This window comes from Falco rusticolus, chromosome 3 (genome assembly GCF_015220075.1).
Source record: "Falco rusticolus isolate bFalRus1 chromosome 3, bFalRus1.pri, whole genome shotgun sequence".
Taxonomy (NCBI): Eukaryota; Metazoa; Chordata; class Aves; order Falconiformes; family Falconidae; genus Falco; species Falco rusticolus.
This window is the reverse complement of record NC_051189.1, coordinates 14093889-14116186: the sequence shown is the minus strand read 5'-3', so window position 1 is coordinate 14116186 and position 22298 is coordinate 14093889. Positions and strand designations below refer to the sequence as shown.

The window sequence follows — 22298 nt, the reverse complement described above, 5'->3', positions numbered from 1 at the left end:
ACACGCAGTGCAATATTCACATGCAGTTCTCTGTATATTCCCCACCTGTATAGTTCTACATTAAATAGTACTGTATTTATACAGAAGCTGTTGTTATAGTAGTCTTGATTAATCGTACTTTTTTGTGTGTATATGTATATACATGTATTTTATTTTATCCTTTTTTATTAATTCTTTATCTAAAATAACATCAAAGTTGGCCCTGCCTGGAGTAGGGATAGGAATAGAGGACCTTTAAATAGCCTTTCTAACCTAAAGTATTCTGTGATTTTAGTACTCATTTTCCCTTTTTTGTCTTTTATAGCATGGTCAGCAGTTGTACAGACACATCTACTTAGGCTGTAAAGAAGAAGACAATGTCCAAAAAAACTTTGAGCTACTGTTTACATCTCTAGCTCTTACCACAATTGAACTAGCCAATGAAGAAGTGGTTATTGATCTCATTCGATTAGCTATTGCTTTGCAGGTACGAGTCTAAATCAGTGTTGCATTCATTGAGGGACAATTTGAATTTTTAATTGGAGATGTGGATAACTTTTTTTTTGTTTGTATATTGATCTTCAGATTGGAATTCACATAATTCAGTTTGAATTTGATCAATCCATTAAGGAAGTGTACTTTGTTCTTGCCACTATTAATAGGGAAGCTTCAGCTAATCAGATTTGTTACAAACTTCTACAGCGTGTTCTCTTCAGGAAATATAGGAGAAGTGATATTTGTTGAAATATTCCCTAGAATGACTGATATTATTTAACAAATTGACAAGGTTTTCCTACAACCTGTGATCATGAATCAGTATTCCATATACATTGTGTGGGTTGTCCTCACTTTGGGAGAAAGCTTTTTGTTAATTGATCGATTGGAAATATTTGTTGAAACAGGCTATTTAATCTTACTTTGGGGTAAAATTGTATGAATGTATTGACAGCCTTTATTCCTTTACATTTCCTTTACAGGATCAAACATTATTTCATACTTGCATACAGTACTCAGTGAAACAGTGTAACTTAGTAGATTTATCTGTGTTGAAATTAAAGCATTCCAAAAAAAATTGTGCTAGTATGTGCCATAGAAATTTGAAGTTGTCCTGTATCCCCAGTTCACTTGCTGTCATTAACCTTATTCCCTAGTGTGCACCTGCATTATGAAACCTCTGAAACACAGAGTGCATCCTCAGTTTTAACATGTCACTGAACCAAATCCTTACTTGATGAAAATGACATTGTGAGTTTTACTAGAGCAAAAATAATACAATCTGAATAAACATAGAAATGCTAATAAGCATTAAATAATTCCCTTTATGGTACTATGTATCTGTGACTCACAAGAGTGTTTTTTATTATTAAACTACTGTTTCTAATTTCTAATTTTCCTTTAAAAAGTTAGGATCAGCAGGTGGTAAGGACAAGAGACTTTACAGTCATTAACCTGTACTCTCTGAGAAACAGAGGTTTGAGTTGAGTAGATTTATTTCTCTTCATGGGGGTTGAATCCTTCAAGTTCTTTTAACTCTGGATCAATATATAGATGTAATTCAGGAGTGAGCTAAAAGATTAGGATTTTAAGATAAGAGGTATGAAATGCTAACTAATACCAGATAGTCATCATATGTCAGCTAGTGTTACTAACAATAATTTCAACTTTCATATATTCAGGACAGCCTGTTAACTTGAAAAGTATGATGCTATCCTTTATATTTCAGGACATTGCCATCATCAATGAGGATAATCTGCCAATGTTCAATCGTTGTGGTGTAATGGCATTGGTTGCAGCATATTTAAACTTTCTGAGTCAGATGATTGCAGTTCCTGCTTTTTGTCAGCATGTCAGCAAGGTAACACATAATTAAGTCATTTAAGTCAGTTTAGAACAGTACATATCCTACTGTAAAATGGGTAAATAACTTGTCAAGTAATTGCTTGTGGTGTTGATCTCCTGTACTTGTGTCCACAAACATTGCTCTTTGTCTTCAGTCTCCAATGGCATTACTTGCAGACTCTAAAAATTATGCACAGAATATTCTTCTCTCAGGGTATAGCATTTGTATTTTGTTTATGGTACCATATATAATGGGCTAAATCCCCATCTGGTATAAGACTTTACAACCTCCCTGGTTTTGGTAACAGTACTGACATGCACAAGACCTGAGAACTAGATTTTTAGTCTAAAGGGTGAGTGCCACAATCTTTCTCTGGTTAAAATAAATTCTAAAGGCCTAATTTCTGCTGAGGTAGATGTTAGTGAAGGGTTGGTAATCTGCTACAGTAAAACCTCTTCAGGCAATTTAGTCATTGGAGAAAACAGCTATGGAACTACTCCATTTCTGCTGTTTGTCTTGGGTTTTTTTTCAGGTCATCGAAACTAGAAGTTTGGAAGCATCTTATTTTCTGCCAGAAACAATTTTCAAGGACAAATGCAAGTAAGTACATATAGAATGTGAAATAAGGAACAGTGAAGTACCTATTTTACCATTAAAAATCACACATTACTGAAATACATTGCATATGTGAAAAATAATTTAGAGGATTAATAGCGTACAGAATAGGCAGAAGAAAACCAAGCATTAAAAGCATATATGGAAAAAATATGTTTTTCAGACTTTTTTTACTGTAGTGAGAGGCATTTACATCCGCCCAGTATGATGCTTGGTGTAAGTGCTAACACAGCAAAATGCATTTTCACTGAATCACAGAATGGGTGAGGTTGGAAGGGACCTCTGGAGATCACCTGGTCCAATGCTGCTGCTCAAGTAGGGTCACCTGGAGCAGGCTGCCCAGGACCACATCCAGATGGCTTTGAAATATCTCCAAGGATGGAGACTCCACAACTTCCCTGGGCGACCTGTGCCAGTGCTTGGTCACTCTCACAGTAAAAAAGTGTTTCCTGATGTTCAAGCAGAACCTTCTGTGTTTCAGTTTGTGCCTGTTGCTTCTCGTCCTGTCACTGGGCACCACTGAAAAGAGCCTGACTATTGTCTTTCCATCCTCACTCCCTTAAGGTAGTTGTATACATTGATAAGATCCACCTTCTCTTCTCCATGCTGAACCATCCCAGCTCTCTCAGTCTTTCTTCATTGGAGAGATGCTCCAGTCCCTTAATCTACCTTAGTGACTCGTTGTTGAACTCTTGTCTCTACTGTTGTGGGGAGCCCAGCACTTCACACAGTACTCCAGGTACGGTCTTATCAGTGGTGAGGGGAAGGATCTCCTCCCTCAACCTGCTGGCAGTACTCCTGGTACAGCCCAGGATACCCTTAATCTTTTTTGATGAAATGGCACGTTGCTGGCAAATGGGAAATACTATTACTCTGCAGGTTTTTCTATGTAGAGACCATATTCTTTCAAGATGTGCAGAATAGGTGAGGAACATACTGATAACCAAGAAACGTTAAGATAATTTAAACTGTTACAGAGGTATTAAATGGAGCAATTCGGGGCTGTATATTTATTCCTAAAAAACTAAGCAATTTTTATTTCCATCAAATCATTGCCATTGACCCTTTTTGGTTGCTTGCATACACTGGAAAAGTACTTTGCGTAATGAGCAAATATCTGTTGGTAGATAATAACTTCAAATATATATTTTCACAGTCTTCCAAAATCCTTAGAGAAGGATGAAAAAAATTTATTTTTCCTGACAAACAAGATTGCAGAATCATTAGGAGGCAGTGGATACAGCGTGGAAAGATTGTCAGTTCCATATGTACCCCAGGTAACAGGTGAGTGGTGATTAGTGGCAAGACTACTAAGTAGCAGTTACTAAGAATGCTTTCTTAAAGTGTTGTGTGCCAATGAAATGTAATGTGCCTACTTGGCAACAAAACTTAATCCTAAGTGTAATTTCGTTTTCCAAGATGTTTTTTTTCCCCCCTCATTAGCAGCTGTATTATTGCTAAGAAGTTTCAACACTGTGCCCTTTAAGATTATTTTTTCCTTAAATTCAGGAGGTGGGGCAGAAAGTTCTTGAACCCACTTCTTTGTTAAAGTCTTTGCTTTTGAAAGAATACCTAAGAAGATAGTAGTGATTATTACTGTTCCTCACTCAGTATTAACTTGGTTAGAAGGTAAGGAAGGATTACACAAGTTGACATAGTTTATCCTTTTTATGTAAAGACTGGATTGGAACATATTCCATCCTTCTGCCATATGGCTTTGTGCTGACTTGAGTTATGGCTTTTGTAAAATTCCTGATGAGCAGATGTTGATTTAATCAAGAATTTTATGTCTTCCTCCATTAGATACCTATGCTAGCTTAATGTCAGGTAACACAATGAAAATAGCCTGAGGAAGATTTGTGAGAGTTTGTGCTACCTGGGATGCAAGCATAGTGTGTGAATGACTAGCTGGTATGTGGCACTGTGTGTTTTCAGGTTTTAATGTATTTTCAACAGCCAATTGAGAAAAATGGGCTGAAAAACATTTTCTGAAGAATTTTTTTATTAACCATGTGTTGTTTTTCTGTGTACGTAACTGGTTGCTGTTGTAATAGATGATGGGGCATCCCTGTCTGAAACATGACCTTTTTGTGAAATAGAAGGACCTAGCAGGAAAATGTGATTCCTATGTTTTGTAGCACACACATAGAAAGAAACATAGTACATATGGACAGTGAATACCAGATCTATCACACTTACAGTATGATTCAGAGACATTGCTGCCTGCTCTTGAATAAGCTTTTTTGGATAGCTGCTATGGGAGGGAATGAGTTCTCCAGAACAGCAGATGTGGTTTTGTCCCAAGTGCTAGCAGGCAAACTAGTGATATATTCTGACACAACTGCAGTGTGTTGTGTTTTCTGTTGCTGGTTGTTGTCTTCTAAAAAAGGAAAATGTTGCTATACTTGATGGATTATTTCTTCTAGCGTCCAGAAAAATAGTTAATGTTACATTTTAGTATTGGCAGAAGAGGTAGGTAGCAAGTAAGGAAATGTTTTCAAATTTTTACTGAGTGAACGAGAAAAAGAGCCTAGCGTAAAGTTTCTGTTAAGCCTCCTCTAGAAACTGAGGTTTATTTGTACTCAAATGACCTTGCTAGGGTTTTCATGGATAATTTGATTAAAATGCATTTCTACAGAGGAAGATAATGCAAGTTCTGATATCAAGGTTAAGTGAGTTTAACTGCAAATATGTGATTAACTGCCTTTTCAGGTGATGAGAAATGGCCATATTTAACACTAAATCTCAGCATATGTGAATCAGATTATTCTAGTTCTTTTGTAATCTTTTTGTAAAGAGCTGTAATCAAAACAGGTTCCATGTCTGTTATCATGTCTAATTAAGATCATTAATCTCTGATCCTGTGGAATAGAACTTCCAAGGTTTTGATTTAACTAAATCAAGATCAAAGTGAGTATCTTGGAATTCTTGAACTTTTCATTTTTTACTTAAGTGAAATGTTTCATTGCTAGTATTATAATGCTATAGTGCTCAAAACATACTATTTAATTTCAGTAAAAGATGGATCCAATTTTTCTATATTCCTGTGAAAGTTATGGTTGAACCCAGAAAGCCAGTAAAGCTTTTATCTTAATTATTTCTAGCATTTGTGAATATCAATGATATAATGCTTAACAATGACTTATAGACATAAAATCATCATCCTGTCTTTGTTTTAGGTTTTGGGACTTCTTACCAGTTTGAATGACATTAATATCTGCAACTTCCTGTACCTTGTTCTCTTCCTTATTTGGGGAGGGGGGAAGCTGATAATTTAAATGCACATTTAATAATTTTTTTGTCTATAAATGTATAATTTTTTTTAATTTAGCTCTATTTTCATCAGGCAAAAAACCTCATAAGTGCAGACACAAGTCAAAAGGTAAAACTGAGCTGTAGTCAGCCTGCTCTCCTGCTAGCTGTAGTGTGTCTGTATAGGATGTGCACAGTCAAAAAGACAATATGTTTTTAGAAGATCTTTAAGCCAGAAATTGTGTTGTACTTAGTGTATTTTTTGTTCCTTCTGCTTTTTTTTTTTTATCTCCTTGATATACCTGTAGCAGTGTTACCAGCTGCAAGGTTTGTCTTTGTGTTTACTCTTGATTTGGGATTCTACATTATATTCTGATTTTCTTTTTCAGAGCAGGTAGTAGGGCTGTAGGTATCATTTTTGTGGTAGTGCTAATTACCTCTGAGTGACGTTGCAAGAACTTGGTAAAAAGTTGGAAGGAGCTCTCAGCTGTTCACAGAATGATGATTCATCTTATTGGCTGGCTTTTCAGGATGAAGGCCTGTTAGTGGCACAGGTATACATGCATATGTTCTGTGTGCATCCCACCAGCAGCTGGGCTTACATACTGCTCACCAGCTGTCTCCTGGTTCGCAGTCTCCCCAGTCACTGGCACCTGAATATGTGAGTCCCCACGGCCCACAGCCCCAGTCCAGCTGCTGATACAGATCCCAGCTGTGCGTAGAAGCGCAGACATGTGTGTACATGTGGGTCTCAATAAACCCCCCAGGCTCCATGGTCTTTCGGACAGTTGGCCTGAGCCTCCTGGTTGCTCCAGGTGCCTCCCCCTCAGAGACACAGAGCGCCAGACGCACACAGACACCCCTTGCTCCCAGGCCACTTGACCCACTCACCTGCTGGTCCCGCTTGATATTCCCTCGTGATCACACATTGATACTGTGCACTATCACTTGCTCCAGACACACAGGCCTTCTGACCTGTGGTCTGACTCCAGGTGCTGCGCTCAGACCCCCATGTGCACACCTGCACAAAGAATAGAGTCCCTCCCCCAGGAAAAGAGAAATGGAATTCAATCAGAAGATGGGGCAGGCTGTGCTGGTGATGCTCAGAGCAGGGCCAGATGCAGGTACCAATCAGTAACTGGTTTACATGGGACTGATGCCTTCACCCAGTATTTTCCTTGCTTGCTCCTTCTCAAACCATCTCAGTCCTCCTTTTCCCCACCCTTGCTTCCTCCCCTAAACATCCCTTACTGAGCCTTATGCAATCCCAAGATGCTGTTCCCCTGCATCCCACAATGTGTTCGGTACCCCAGTCACCGATACCGCCACAGTCAGTGAGGTGACCCAGAGAGCTGCTCCCACTGCCCTATGGGTGGGTGCCTGGGACAGCCCTGGCAGGGGACAGGGCAGTGGTTATTAGGGCTCCGCCACTGCCCTGGTGCCACTGGGCTCCTTTGTGTGTGTGGAGATGGCCTTTACATCATACAACAGAAAAAAATGGCAATTTTCACAAATTTTTACTCACTTAATACATTGAAATTAGAGACAAATGGGCATTTTTATTAGGCAAGTAGAGTGAGGCATCCACTGCAAAAATTAATTCTATCCAAAGTAGTCCCAGAAATGTATCTTCTGGTGTTTGCATGTCGATTGCAGAGAGAGCAGCAAGATGGCAGCAAAGATGTAGTTTTGTCTTGTGTTTACTCTTGAGGGATAAGGTGCTTTCCTCAGACTGTGTGTACTGGGTCGTGTACCAGCGAGCCATCAGGGATTAAAAATTAAGTAAATCCTTCAAAATGCCACTTCAAATGCTTCCGGGTCTCTGAGAACCTGGCAAAGATAGCTAGAATTCAGGTGTTTTTTCACTAATCTTGTTCTGTCACTGCCTCTTGATCTTAAAATGGCATTTTGTTTATGTGACTTGTGAAAGTTATTTCTTGATTTTCAAAAGCTGAGTATGTTCAGCTCTGCTGGAATGAATCCTGTTTGTTCATACTCAATATTTGCACTGCAAAAGGGCTTCGCTAGAAGCAGTTTAAACAAAGGCTGCAGAAGAACCAGCATAAATTACCTTGCAGTGGGGGCGGGGGGGGGTTTACAGTTGCTCCCCTTATCTTAGTATCAGGTGCCTGTAGGTGCTTCTAACTGTGCAGTTCAAGTCATCAGAAAATAATGGCCAGGTCTAAAAGTCTTGATCTCAGCTAAAATATGAAATGTGCCATCACAATTCATGGTTTTGTAAATGAGATACACAGAAGTCAGGCCACTCAAGTCTCCATTTGTCAGAGGATCCTCATGACATGTCTGTAAATGTATTTTTACTGATTTTTTTTTTTAATATTTTGTTAATGGATTAAATGTCAGAAATGAGAAAATTTTATTGGTGTGTTTGTCTCAGGAATGCAATCACAAAAGGAAAATCCATCAACTGATGGATCATTTGATGATGATCTGCTTATGCATTAATGAAATTGTTGTGCTCCTTTTAGTATTAGCACAGTTGGTCTTACTCTGAAGAGGCCAGCTGGACTTGCTAAAATGTTTTTAGGAAGTTAGAAACGGAAATTTTTCTTCCAAGTAGATTTTTAGACTTCTGACTGAATATGGTGCTTATAGTAACAAGAACAAGGAAGGAGTGCTGTTCATTTCATTCAGAAATCTTCATTTCTTCTGTCAATGAGGCAGCTTCTAAGAAGCCCTTTTCTGTTTCAGAATACCTTCAGATTAAGATCTTAATATTTCATTTTCACAATGAAAAAAATATTTGTAAATTACTCTGCAGCAATATATCATCATGTGCTATGTTATTTATTAGGCATTTGATAAGATCTCATATTTTTTTTTAAAAAAAAATCTGGTGTTCTAAGGGAAAGTTGGCAAGGTCTGGGATCAGAGGGGGAAGGGACAACAAAAAGGTTATTTTCCTTCATATTTAGTAACTCAGATCAGTAACTGGTAACTTTTCACAACAGTCCAAATGATAAAATACATGATCTTTGGTTAGATAGGCATATAGAAACAAATCAGCATCTGATGCGTAGAAATTTGATTGATCGTGTTTCAACTGTTATACAAAAGTGAGATAAGTTGTTTTTCTTCTAGATGAGGACAGACTCTCTAGGAGGAAGAGCATTGTGGACACAGTATCTATTCAGGTGGATATTCTGCCTGGCAATAACACAGAGGATAAGGTATGAAAATGGTGGAATATTTTAAAGCAGTATATTCAGGGGAGGGGGGGATGCAAATGAAGTTTTCCCAGAAAGTCTTGTATCTAATTGTTTTAGCAATATAAATTGTTTTGTTATTTTGATTTTTTTTTTTTACTCCTGTGTTTGTAGAAATGTGATCTTGCTGTAAAAAACATTTTGTTGTTATAGTTTTTACAGATAGTGCTGCAGAATATGGTAGTAATACATATCTATGCTGAACAACTAATATTTTGTGAGTAAATATCCTGAAATATTTTCTTTGGATTTTGAGGGATCAAATGGAGTCCTGCATCTGTATATCTGCATCATCTGAAGTGTCTTGAGCATCTTTTTCATCAGCATGGGGCTGACAGATAGAAGAATAGTGGGACACCTGCTGTCTTTGAGGGTGGCAGGTAAAGGCTGGGCAGGCTACATACATAGACCAAAACAGTTTAGCACACAGTGCTTCATAGTCACAGGAAGAATAAGGTAGCAATAAAAAGTTCATATGTAGTGTACAGGAGCTGATGCTGATTACCCCTTAGGAAGACTGCATTATAAGTTAAATGATCCCACATCTTATGACACTTCATTTGAAGTATGTCTTAAAATAAATTTCTATTTCTGCTGAATCTTTTTCAAGATTCTGCTGATTCTTATTAACCAGATTTCTCCTGGCTGTGATAGAGATTAGCTGTTGAAATTGAGGCGTTTGGACCTGCAAAAGAAACCTACCTTTGCCATCTTCAAGCACAAACCAGCTAGGGATATGAAACAATGTGTGGATAGAGTCAAAGTGAATGTTAGTTAAAAATGCAATATTAAGCTATTGCAAAGGAGCAAGTTTCATTTTAGAACTTATGGACAGAAGTGATTTAGGTTTTGCATCACTGTTATTTTTTCTTTCTGCTTTGTGCTGATGATACCTCAGGTGGTATTTTGTGTTCATTTGCTGTCATGCTTTAGCAAGCATAGAGATAAACTAGACACAAGTTAAGAAGAAAGAAGAAAAGCTGTTTGAAAAAAAGCCAGATTATCACAATTTTTAGCTTTCTGAAGGAAGTAAAGGCTCTAAATAGGAATGGGGGTGTTTGCAATTAGTATCCTTTTTAAAAATCTTTTACTATATGTTATTGTATTATGTATTACATATTAAAATAATGTGTTATATGTATGATATTGAACATCTCTCATGAAAGTAGAGTTAAATTATAGAAGTTTCCACTTCAGATTTAGGTGATTATGCTGATGTGTTAAGCATTGATCTATGGACATTTTTTGAAGATGATACAGCAGTTGTAGATAAATCAAAATCTTTGCATGAGTTCTCAGTTTAATGTGGTACAATGTCTTGGATAATGAATTACTGTTTATCTTTCTTATAAACAAGAATTTTATTGATCAGAAATGCATGAAATGAAGCATTCCTCCTTTAGTTGCTTTGCAATGTTTGTTTACAATGCAAAGGGAAAACCAGTACTTTCCAATTAACTAACTGCCCTTTGATACCTATATCATGAACAACTGAAAAACTGGTAGATAGTCAAGAATGAACTTCTCGTTGCCCTTAAGATCACTGAATCCAACTGTTAACTCAGCACTACCCAGTCCACCACTAAACCATGTCCCTAAGTGCCACATCTATATGTCTTTTAAATACCTCCAGGGATGGTGACTCAACCACTTCAATAATGGTGCTCTGTAATTTTGGCTAATCTTGTGCCTTCGTAATGTGCATTTTTGGCCACCTGCCACATAAGGTGATAAACTGGATGTAACTCAAGAGGAGGAAAAAAGAAAAAACTTCAAGTATATTATATCTTGTTTTATTCCTATGTAGATTAGTAAGTATAACATTATCCAAAGGACCATGAGGCTTTATGATTGCAAGGATAAACCACTTAATGGAAGTTTTAGGATTAATGATGTATGGTATCATTGGTACACTGTCTGAGGTAGAAGACTGTTTATTCATAAAATATCTGTTACTGTATACAATACAAATGAAATTCTTTTGTACATGCAATCAAACGTTTTTTTGTTGTGGCAAGTCTGCTAGTGAATCCTGTTCAGGAAGATGGTTTATTCCATAGTTACCACCATTTATAAGATGAAAACACTTGTAAAAGTAGCTAGGTCTTCTGATATTAATAACAAAGTAAAATGCTGGCTAATATCGGCAAGTACTATGGTTGTTAATTAGAAATCTGAAAGGCTGCCATAAACAAGTAATATTTCCCAAATATGAATTGTGTAAAAGGTGATTATTTCAAAACCTGAATACTCTATCTCTAGCCACATCCACAAATATTTGGCATAAAGGGTGTTTTGCTGTGTCTTTGTTAACCTTTTATATATTCAGAGGTAGAGAATACAATGCTAATGTGGTAAAATCTGTTAGAAAAGTATCATTTACAGCTCCATCTCCTGGAACATCACCGATGTAAAAAGGAAACAGTTACTTCTGGCTTTTCCATTTACTATAGGTCAAATCAATGAATTGAAAAATTGAAGGAGTTTAGAGTCTTCTGAATAGGGTAAAATAACTTTTTGCTACCTTACAGATCTTTTATCTTAAATCATATTAGACCATTCTAAACAATTAGTGTTTATAAGGAAAAATAAAAGTGCTGGCAGTTTACATGTAGTTAGTTTTGAAGGATTAACGTAAGGCAGTCCAAGGCAAGAAACCATGGTGTATATTCAAGTGAACACTGTTCTGCCACCTAAGCGTTCTCCCCCTACTACTATCACAGTGGTTTCACTGTAAATATACTTAATGATACAGAAACTCTAGGTCTACAAAGAATTGAAACTCAAAAGATCCATGAGCTGGAGCTCTTCGGAGAAAATGTTCATGCATCTTTGGTAATTTTGCAGCCCCAAGCAATTCCTAATGAAGTACATCTGCAGCAACAAATGGATATTCATATTGCTAAATGAACAGATTTTCTCAGTGCATCAAATAGAGCTTGTTAAGAAGAGCCTTTTAGCTCCAACGTTTATGGCATAAGCACCAAATTATTGGGAGCCCGTACTGGTATGAAGTTAGCCTAAAGCAGTAATAAATTTCCACTCTACCCTTTGCTACCATCTCTTCTTTTAGTACCACATTGCTGGTAGCTCAGCTAGTCTCAGGAAGCAGTTGCTCTTATTCACAAGAGCTGTCCAAGAACCAGTACTGACGCTTAACTATAGAAACACCGCAGCATATTCCTGACCCAAAGGACTGTTCTGCCAAAATTAAGTCCTTTTCCAAAGTATTGTTGCCATAGACTGTCTTGGCTAGAACTTGGAAAGTTTTTCTTGATCTTGTTTGATAACAATTTCCTCACTAATTGCAGTGGCTTAAAAACATGAATTAGTGATCTGTCAGCTGTAATAGAACCTCCAGATAAAGCTATTAGAAAATTGTAAGGCAGAAAATGCTGTGGCTGTTTTGGCCTTCTGTATTTATCACATTCCTTATTTTTTAGAAGCTTATATGTTACATGTGAGGTTTTAAGGGGCTTTGTTTCTTTGTGTTTAGGTTGATAATACTGAAGAAATCACCTTTGAAGCTTTGAAGAAAGCAATTGGTAAGATTTATTACAGTTTTTATGCAGCATAGTTCTAGCTTACTGTGAAATTGCTAGAGAAAAAGATATGGTCAGAATAACAATTAAAATACTACGTTTAGGTTTATTCAGTTAGTAAATTTATTTAAAACCAGCTATGTATTTCTAAATTTCTGAAATGATATCTTGATAATTTTAGTGAATTCAGTTTCTGAAGCTAGTGTGACTGAATGACAAGCATCTGGAAATGGCTGTCATCTATTAAATTTGCCCTTATAGTCCAAGCTATAAATAATGTGAGATTTTCAAGTTCCATTGAGTAATTATTTATAAAACAACTTAGGTATTTTTTGCATACCAAGACTTTCAGGTTTTCAGTGCATTCAGAAAACAGATTGTAAGGTACACATTGCAGACTTCAAAAACACTTACTTTTTTAAAAAGAATATTTTTATGACAAGCGACCTAGTTACCAGAACTGAGAATTATCATTGTTCCTTCTTTCATATCACTAATTACTAATAAATGCTGTTCGGTCCACCAAAATCTTGTCCAAAATATGGAATAGACTTTAATGTTTTAAACAATAGGCACTGACATTTTCAGTAAATAAATTTGACAGTTTTCCTTAAATTCATTACATGCTGGAAAGTTCCAGCTGGTTGTAGCTTCACGCAGCCTATGGAGGTTGAACTCACTTTTCCCAAATTCTAATAGAAAATTCTGCCCACCTATCTTCATGATACTGGGAGGGAAGATACTCCGTTCTTTTCTGTTGAACTTGTTTGCAGTGACTGAGAAGTGCAGTCTTGAGTCCAGATGATAAAGCAAAAGGAAACCTGAATGTACTTGTAGTTAAAGCACATAGCAAGAAAGGGGTCCTCACACCAGCTCCCTGGAATTGTATCTGCATTTTTCTGTAGAAGCAATGACAGATGACAGCTTGCTTGCATATGGTTGCATCACTTCAAATACTGTGTATGCTTCTTCAGTGCACATTTGAAGGTTTATATCACTTGTACTTGATAGGCAAAGATTACGTTTGTTTTTTGTTTTTTTTTTTTTAAACTTTAAGATAACAATGGACTTGAAGAACAAGAAAAAGAGAAAAGGCGTCTTGTGATTGAAAAGTTTCAAAAAGCACCATTTGAAGAAATTGCAGCACAATGTGAAACCAAAGTGAGTTTCTGAAAAATGTTATACAGCATTGAAGATACTTGTATAAGCATTAAAGGGGATGTGCTGGCTAAAGGTGATTTATATTATCATGTCGCTGCTGCTGTTACTTCTGAAGAAGTTCAGATCTTTGTCCTCAATTGTTGTGTCCACTATTATATCAGTGTTTGGAGACTCCAGTTATTTAAAGTGTGCTTTTGGTTGTTCCTAGACCATTTGAAAAGGAATGGAAGTCTTGTACACTCTTCATCTTAATGTTTTCCTTGCTATCTTTGAAATCTAGATTCACAGTCCATTCTTTTTTCATTCTGGAATAACTGGAGCAGTATTTAGCTCTTTATATATTTTGAATAATTTAAATGTATTTCAGGTTTGTTAAGCAAACTCACATCCCTCTTCAGGGTTCAGAATCCTTGCAGCAGTGTAAAAAGAAATCAAGACAAGAAATGCTGCCTAGATTTGCCATGTGGTGTTGTGGAACATGCTCACTGAGTGTGGCCTTGCTCATTCCTTTTAGCGGTTCAATATATAGCAGTTAATAATTTGCTATTTTATTTTATTTTTCCCCTAGGCAAACTTGCTCCATGATAGACTTGCACAGATACTGGAACTCACCATTCGGTAAGGCTTTATGCAAGAAGAATATAATAAATGAAAAATTAGTTATAAAGTTAATTGTGACTGCTTTCAGATGGGTCGTGTCATAGTGCTCTTAAAAACATGTAATAGGCAGGAAAGAATTGTTTTAGATGAATGTTGTTGTTTAACCCTGGTAGGCAATTCATCCCCACACAGCCACTGACTCACTCCCCTTCAGTGGGATGGGGAAGAGAATTGAAAGGGTAAAAGTGAGAAAACTCATGGGTTGAGATAAAAACAGTTTAATAGGTACAGAAAAAGCAGCACGCGCAAGAAAACAAGGAATTCCTTCACTACTGCCCATCGTCAGGCAGATGTTCAGCCACTGCCAGGAAGCAGGGCTCCATCACACATAACGGTTACTTTGCAAGACAAATGCTGTAACTCCAGATGTCCCCTGCTTCCTACTTCTTCGCTTAAAGCTATTATTGCTGAGCGTGATGTCGTATGGTATGGAATATCCCTTTGGTCAGTTGGGGTCAGCTGTCCTGGCTGTGTCCCCTCCCAGCATCTTGTGCCCCTCCCAGCCTATTTGCTGGTGTGGTGGGGTGAGGAGCAGAAAAGCCCTTGCCTCTGTGTAAGCGCTGCTCAGCAATAACAAAAACATTCCTGTGTTATCCACACTGTTCTGATCACAAATCCAAAGCACAGCCACATACCAGCTACTATGGAGAAAATGAACTCTACCCCAGCTAAAACCAGCGCGCTGAAAAAAAAGTAGTCTTCATCTAAAACAGTCACTTTGATTTTCATGGGGGTGTTTTGAATCTTTTTGGTAGTGGAGAATATCCAGAAAACATGTCATAGTATACTTACAGTATTTCTATGTATACTGGTAGTACTGAAGAATGCTGTTGTTTTACCATTGCTGTATCTGTTTGAGAAAGTATGTAGATATTGAACACCCAAAATAGTGCATGACGTTATTATAGACAGCTGTGAACATCCTTTGTGCAGCATAAATAGTATTTGTTAGTAATAAAATACATTTTCATAGTTCTGTAACATCAGCGAAGTTGATGGTTTAGATCAAAGTACAAAAAAATAAAACCCAAGGCATGATAATTTCATTAGAATTTCAGGAATAGGATAAAATATGATTGGGGGTTGGTAGTTTACTCTTGTTTATCAGCTATTAGTGTATAACATTACAAAAAAGAAAGCAGTCTATAATTATAAATTATATATATTGATTGTTCTTCTCACACAGTCCTCCACCTAGCCCCTCAGGAACGATGACCATTACTGCTGGACATGCTCATTACCAATCTGTTCCAGTCTATGAGATGAAGTTTCCAGATCTTTGTGTGTATTAAGTGTCTTCTGAAGTCTGCTGGACATTATTTAGAGTAGAGTACAATAGAAAGAACAAGATGAGTTTTCAAATTTTATTGTTTATTTCATCTAAGCTAACTTTAAAATAATGATGGTCGTGAGCCAAATACAAGTTACTCTAGCCAAACTCATGAGATGGTCTTGAGTTTTTTTCTTCTGTAATACAGATTTGTAGTTAGGTTTTTTCATAGATCATGTTTATTCATTTTCATATTTGAGTACATCTAAAAGTCAGATTTAAAACTTGTCTTGCCATATAGGTGAATATTTCAGTTACTCTAGGATATTGTATTTCTGTAAATTCCTTTATTTGAGGCATTGTAACTAAAGAACGTGTTGAAGCTGAATTGGGTTTGGTTTGGTTTGTTTCGGGTTTTGTTTGGTTGGTGTTTTCTTCCTCCTCTCCATCTCAACTATATATCCAAATAGAATGCTTTTGGCTTGCTTCATCTCGTTAAATGGAACCAGTGGAGCACTAACTTAGCTCCCTTTTGTTCATGCTGTCATAGCTAGTCAACTTGTTTATTTTGGACTATGTGGAAAAAACCAATACCTTACATGTGTTCAAGTACAGTAAATGAATTAATGGACACTTCTTAAGTATTTTTTTGATGCATCACATAGGTGTATACACCCAGTGTATGTCATGTGTTTCTTGCTAAAAGTTAACTGCTTTGCCTAAGAGAGGAGAAATCTCCTCTCGAAGCACTGAATTGTGCAATATTTTTCATGTCTTAAGGTGTATGGTTTACAACTGTACTTTTGAAAATGCAGTAGTATTTTACTGTCTGCTTTAGTATAAATACACGAGAGATATATTTAGTATAGCAGAAAATAAACTGAGGGCATTTTAAATCATAAATACAGAAATTACAAATATATTCTCTGAGGTATTTCTCTGTAGTTTAATACAGCTTTTTAATGATATTTTAGAAATTGAAAGAAAACCGGATGAAACCATTTAAAGACCAGAACTCATTATATATCTTGTCAAGCAAAAGCATTTTTAGAGATGCATCTCTGTGTTCGTTTTTGTTTCATTTCTCAAACCTTTCTAGAAATAAGGAAAATATGGTAACTTTCATAGGTTTATGTATCTGAGTATATATTCAAATATAAGTGAAGTAAAACTGATATGGCAAATCACTGACATCTTGATAAGAGTTGTCAAAACTAGCTTTATGACTCATTAAATTCTGCAGACAAAAAAACCAGCTTTTGTTGATGCCATGAATAGTACATTTGAAGTCCCTTAATCTCTCTGAATCTGACTGAAGCAACACAAACATGAATGAATGTTCTCAAATATGTGTAATAAATGTAAAACATTTAAGTTAGCCAGCAGTTTCCATCAACAGCAATCAGGCCGTGAATAAAGTGATCTAACAATCTCTTAGCCCTGCTTTGAGCAGGAGCTTGGTTTTGATGACCTTCAGAAGTTCCAGCCTAAAATAATCTTTGACTGCATAATTCTAAGATGTGAATCTGGTTATCAGACCAGCTAATTAGCTGGTTTGAGCATTTGCAAGCCCACTGTAAAAAGGATTTTAATTTTTTTGAACTGTAGTACAGTATTCCACTGGACTACTTTTAAAAGCCTGATGTGACATAATATCAGCTACTTAAACCTATGAGATAACATGCTGAGACTTTCAGAAAGCATTCACAAAACTCAAAAGGTAATTGAGACCTTCTTTTCAGTTTAACAGTGCAATCACAGCTGTTAGTGGATGACGAAACAGCCCCTTATCTACAGCATTCCGTTGTGATTTTTACTGCTGCAGCGTTATCAGCCTGATCAGACCACAGTCTACACATAAATAGGACTCTAGCTTTTAGTTTTCACTTTTTCTTTTTTTTTTTTTTTTTAAGGTAAGACATAATAGTTTTTTGGCCTATATAAAGAGTGTAATTTTTTAAATCGTAAATTTAACCTAGGGATACAATGTAAAACACTTATCCACTGTAATTTTTTAAGAATAACACTGCACTTTTGTACAAAAAGAAAATGAGGAGTCTAAGAAAGAATGTACTTCTGTTTACACTCTTGCAGTATGGAGACTGTGCTGTAAATACAGGATTGTTTCTGTGATTAAATTCTGTTGCATGAATGCTGCATGTGAAAATAACTAGATTCAGCATTTCGTTTTCTGTTTATGAAGTATTTTTTCATTTATGCTAATAGTAGGTTTCCATGTTTTCAATGTTCAAACAAAGTTTGTTTGGGAAATGCAGGTGTTGTGCAGGTATTGTGCAGGGAATGAAGAGCTTGTAACACACTGTGTTCACATGATATTTAATTTCTTCCTTTCTGGAAGTTCAGGGAGTCTGTAAGTTGATAATTGCTTCACTCGGGCCTTTCTAGAGAGCTGGGAGATAGGAGTGACTGTAAAATGTACTGTTTTGGTAGCTATTGTTATATGTAGCTAAAGAAAGAAACCAAATGGATTAAGAATGCCATTGTACAGTATAAAGTTGCTTTGTTTCACTTACATGTTCTTGAGACAAGTTGCAGAACTTAAAAGCTCCATCTGCATACTGGTCCTGTGTTATCTGCAACACATTGAGTGCTGTCACAATGTTTATAAATCAGTATCCAGCCCTTTAAATGTATTCCAGCTTTTGCTTTGGGTTCTCTTTCCCATTATGTCATTTGAAAAATTATAGCTTTTGATAGTGGGTCACATTAAAGTAAATTAAATCCTTGTTAATTTCAAAAGATAGAAATAGCCTGTTGTCCAAAATCAGAGTAGGGCTAATCTGTCTGTTGTTCTGATGGTCATATATTCTGTACTGTACGTAATGAACCATTTTCAATAAATGTAAGAACACACTGTGCAATCTATATTTAAGCAATAAAATAAATTAAAATTTAAAATTAATATTTCTGAGGTGTCGGTTAATTTTTATTGCTTACAATTAAAATGTCAGTGACATTTTTTTGCATGTAATATAGACCTAATTTTACACACCTTCCCCCCCCCCGCAAATGTCATTGCATCGCAGCATTATTAAACTACTACTTTTATTTATGATTAAACTATTACTATTACTAAAAGCACCAAAATTTGAGAATGCAACAATTCAAAAATCACTTCCTCATAGCAAAGAAGCTTCAAGAAGACATATAAGCTGTGCTTTTCAGGCCTGCCTCCTGGTCAGCAGACATACTGAGTTTGTAGTATCGATGAATAAAGTTGTCGGTGTGTGCGAAGATCGATACACAGCTCACCCACAGGCAGCTTTTTCAGTGATGCCATCTAGTGGGGCTGAGTGTTCTGTTGTTTGTTACTTTTTTTTTTTTTTTTTTTTGGATAACATGCATTTATTTCACAGACTGGTCAGCATTGGAAGGGCCCTCTGGAGATCGTCTAGCCCAACCCGCTGCTGAAGCAGGTTCACCTGGAGCAGGCTGCACAGAGTCGTGTCCAGGCAGGTTTTGAATGTCTCCAGAGAAGGAGGCTCCACAGGAGGAGACTCTGCAGTGTCTCTGGACATTTAAATGGTTTTAATAGTATGCACCCTGAGGGAAGAACAGTGGGTTTTTTTTCTATTTTGAGGAAGCTGGGACCTTTTTCGCTCACATGTGATACATTCTACTATATAGAGGATTATATTGTCTTTTTTTTCCTTGCTCCACTGTTCTTAATTTTTGCAGGCATTAATTAAAACTTTCTGTATATTTAGGAAATATTAGAGGGTAAGCATCTTCTTTCTGTGATCTGTGACTTATCATGGATCTCGGAACCTGATCACTTGAGGTTGCTCTTAACAGCAACCTTTTTTTGTTGCTCACGTTGGTCTGAGCAAGATTTTGATGATGGATACCTCAGAACAATGCGGGGAGAAAAAGAGTAGCCACGCTGGCGAGGTTATTTTAAATCATAGCTAAAGAGAAGGTGTAAAGGTGAATAAGTGATTCTGGCACCCTACCACATGAGACCAGGCAAGGAGGGACAGAAGTGGCAGCCACTGCAGCTGTAAGACAAACCAAAGGTGATCTGTTAAAAGCTACTTTCTGGGTACTGGGAGAGTTTCTGTCTGAAAGTCTTTTCTTCTTCACAATGTTGTCTTTATTTGAACGACTTTACTCATGTAAGCAGTGACATTTTAATGATACTGTGATCAAGATGACCACTACACCTGAATAGTGCTGGTTTTCAGAGTTCGTGTCATTTTAAATTATATCAAGTTGTTTATGAAATCATGTTCCCAAATCTTTAATACTTTTACCACTTTACAGTCAAAGAATAAGTGCTTAAAAAGTTGAAAGTAAATTAGTATGTAATGAAGTAGGAAATCTTTTTAGATTAGTATTTAATAAATTAGTTGTTTGTTTGCTTTGAGGAAACTAACTAGGTTTTGGCCAGCTATGCCCCAAATCTTTGAAAAATACAGTGTGAAGTTAATGAGAGGAAAAAGAGGAGGAAAAAAAAAAGCTGTGCAAAATTTGTCATCTTGATCTGCTCACCATTTTTTTATTCTTTCAGCACTGATTTCAGAGGATGAATGAATCTAGCTAATCATAGCTAGATTATTTAAGACTTCTCTTTATGAACACAATTCATGTGGTACTAATTACAGAACAACTTTGCTGTTAAATTCTTCCTGAAATAAGAGAGATACTGGAAAAAAGCCCGAAGGAAGTAATGACAACATTGCCTGAATGACAGCATATTTATATTGTAATTTCTCTGTCACTTGAGCAATTCAAATGATCCGTCTCTATCTCTGCAATCAGAAAGCTCAGCATCTCTGAGTGAATATATGCATGCGTTACTTGCATAACCACGAATGTAATACTAGTTTCTAATAATTAGCGAAAGGGCTGGGTTTGTTCTCTTAACTGTGTACTTTAAGTGTAGGCTTCAGAGCAGCAGCACTGCTACTGTCAATCAGACAAAGAAGCTTGTATTGCTGTTAAGCAGCAATGCACTTAATTCACTTGTTTAAAGGCCAGTTTTTCTGGCTAATTAATTTCAGCTAATTATCGAGCTGCCCTTTGATTATCATTTTTATTTATAAATGCTGTGAAATATAAAATAGTTTTTCATCACTATGATAAAAGGCTGATAAAATTCCAATTCTGAAACAAGTAAACATACCAGTCTCGTTGTCGGCACTGGACAAAGATGGGCATTTTGCAGAATTGTAGTATTTTGCTTAAGTACTGGAGTGCCTTCTTTCTATACAGCATAATGGGGGTGGGGTGGGTGTTAATTAAAGTCTTGTCTGCAGATAGAATTTCTCACATCACCTAACTGTCCTGTCTGCCTTGCCTTAAAGAAAACCTTTTTGTTCGGTTTGGGGTTTTTTCACTAGTGCTAAGGGTGTAGCCGCCGTAGGCAGTGAGATTCATGTGGCTAAATACCTTTTTGGTTTGTTTTTTTATCTTGGGGTTGGTTTTTCTGGTGTGTGTGCTGCTTTTTATTTTTTTTCCTGCACTGCCCGAATCCTTTGCAGTTCTAATGTAGGAAAAATAGTCCTCAAACTACGGACCGCGGGCTGGATACGGCCCCCCAGGGTCCTCAATCCTGCCCCTGGTTATTTACAGACCCCCCCGCCGGGGGTTGGGGGGGGAACCAAGCAGCCGCCGATGGCTGCCTGCCGCTGCATCCACGCGCCGGCCCCCTGGTTAGAAAGTTTGAGGACCCCTGGTTTATAGAATACAAACAACTGCTCATCTGAGCACATTCACTGGCATTTTCACCTGCTGTTCTCACAACTTTCAGTTTGCACAAGGAGATCAAATGATACAATTTAGTTGACTGCTTCATGATTTGGAAGAACATGGGTAGTGTTTCCTATCCAGCATTAGGATACGGTCATTGATCTGAAAGGAATGCTTCTGTGTCAGGGTTCAAGGCTGTGGAAGATTATAGAGAAGAAATCCAGACCTTTCAGAGCAGCTCAATCACTAGAAAGTTTGTAGCAATGGGTTTTGTTCTAAAAAGCCTTAGTGAATCATAGAATGGTTTGTGCTGGAAAGGACCTTTAAAGGTCATTTAGTCCAACCCCCTGGCAATGAGCAGGGACCTCTTCAATGCCTGATCTGTCCTGCTGCTACAGGCCCTACTGAAAAGTCTGTCCCTGTTTTTCTTATAAGGCCCCTTTAAGTTTTGAAAGGCTGCTTTGAGGTCTCCCTGGAGCCTTCTCTTCTCCGGGCTGAGCAACCCCAACTCTCCCAGTCTTTCCTCACAGGAGAGGTGCTTCAGCCCTCTGATGATTTTCATGGCCCTCCTCTGGACTCGCTCCAATAGGTCCATGTCTTCCCCGTGCTGAGGACCCCAGAGCTGGATGCAGTACTCCAGGGGTGGGGGGGTTGTCTCATCAGAGCAGAATAGAGGGGCAGAGTCATCTCCCTCAACCTGCTGGCCACGCTTCTTTTGATGCAGCCCAGGACACGGTTGGCTTTCTGGGCTGCGAGTGCACATTGTTGGGCCACATTGAGTTTTTTCATCCTACCGTAGGTTTGCAGGCTCAGAATCATACAACTTGGAACCCAAGTGTATCAGGTAATGTGGTACCTGAGCTGTTGCATTCTGTCATGGTAGTTAACATCTGAAGACACCTCAAGTGGGAAGGAAAACTATCTTCTCTTGATTTCTGGTTCTCATTTCTGAGATGCCTGGGAAGTTACGCTGGGACATAATGCAGAACTGAACCCAAACTCTGAACCTGAAGGTGGTGGTGGTGGTGAGGGAGTTGTGG

The 22298-nt window shown here is 37.4% G+C and overlaps 1 protein-coding gene across 6 annotated transcripts in view; it reads left to right on the top strand.

Annotated features, from left to right (window-relative positions):
- The window catches only part of EFR3A (EFR3 homolog A), an 86237-nt gene extending 67768 nt beyond the window's left edge, over positions 1-18469 (top strand). For 5 of the 6 annotated variants that reach the window (XM_037379302.1, XM_037379301.1, XM_037379303.1 and 2 more), the window contains 9 exons: positions 305-466; positions 1703-1834; positions 2352-2419; positions 3591-3718; positions 8789-8877; positions 12410-12458; positions 13513-13616; positions 14185-14234; positions 15463-15718. In XM_037379302.1, coding sequence (XP_037235199.1) covers positions 305-466; positions 1703-1834; positions 2352-2419; positions 3591-3718; positions 8789-8877; positions 12410-12458; positions 13513-13616; positions 14185-14234; positions 15463-15568 — 888 coding nt within the window. In that variant the 3' untranslated portion in view covers positions 15569-15718. Of the gene's footprint in view, positions 1-304; positions 467-1702; positions 1835-2351; positions 2420-3590; positions 3719-8788; positions 8878-12409; positions 12459-13512; positions 13617-14184; positions 14235-15462; positions 15719-17288 lie in introns of those variants that run through there. The other variant, XM_037379300.1, reaches the window with a different exon arrangement.
- The last annotated feature ends 3829 nt before the right edge of the window (positions 18470-22298 follow it).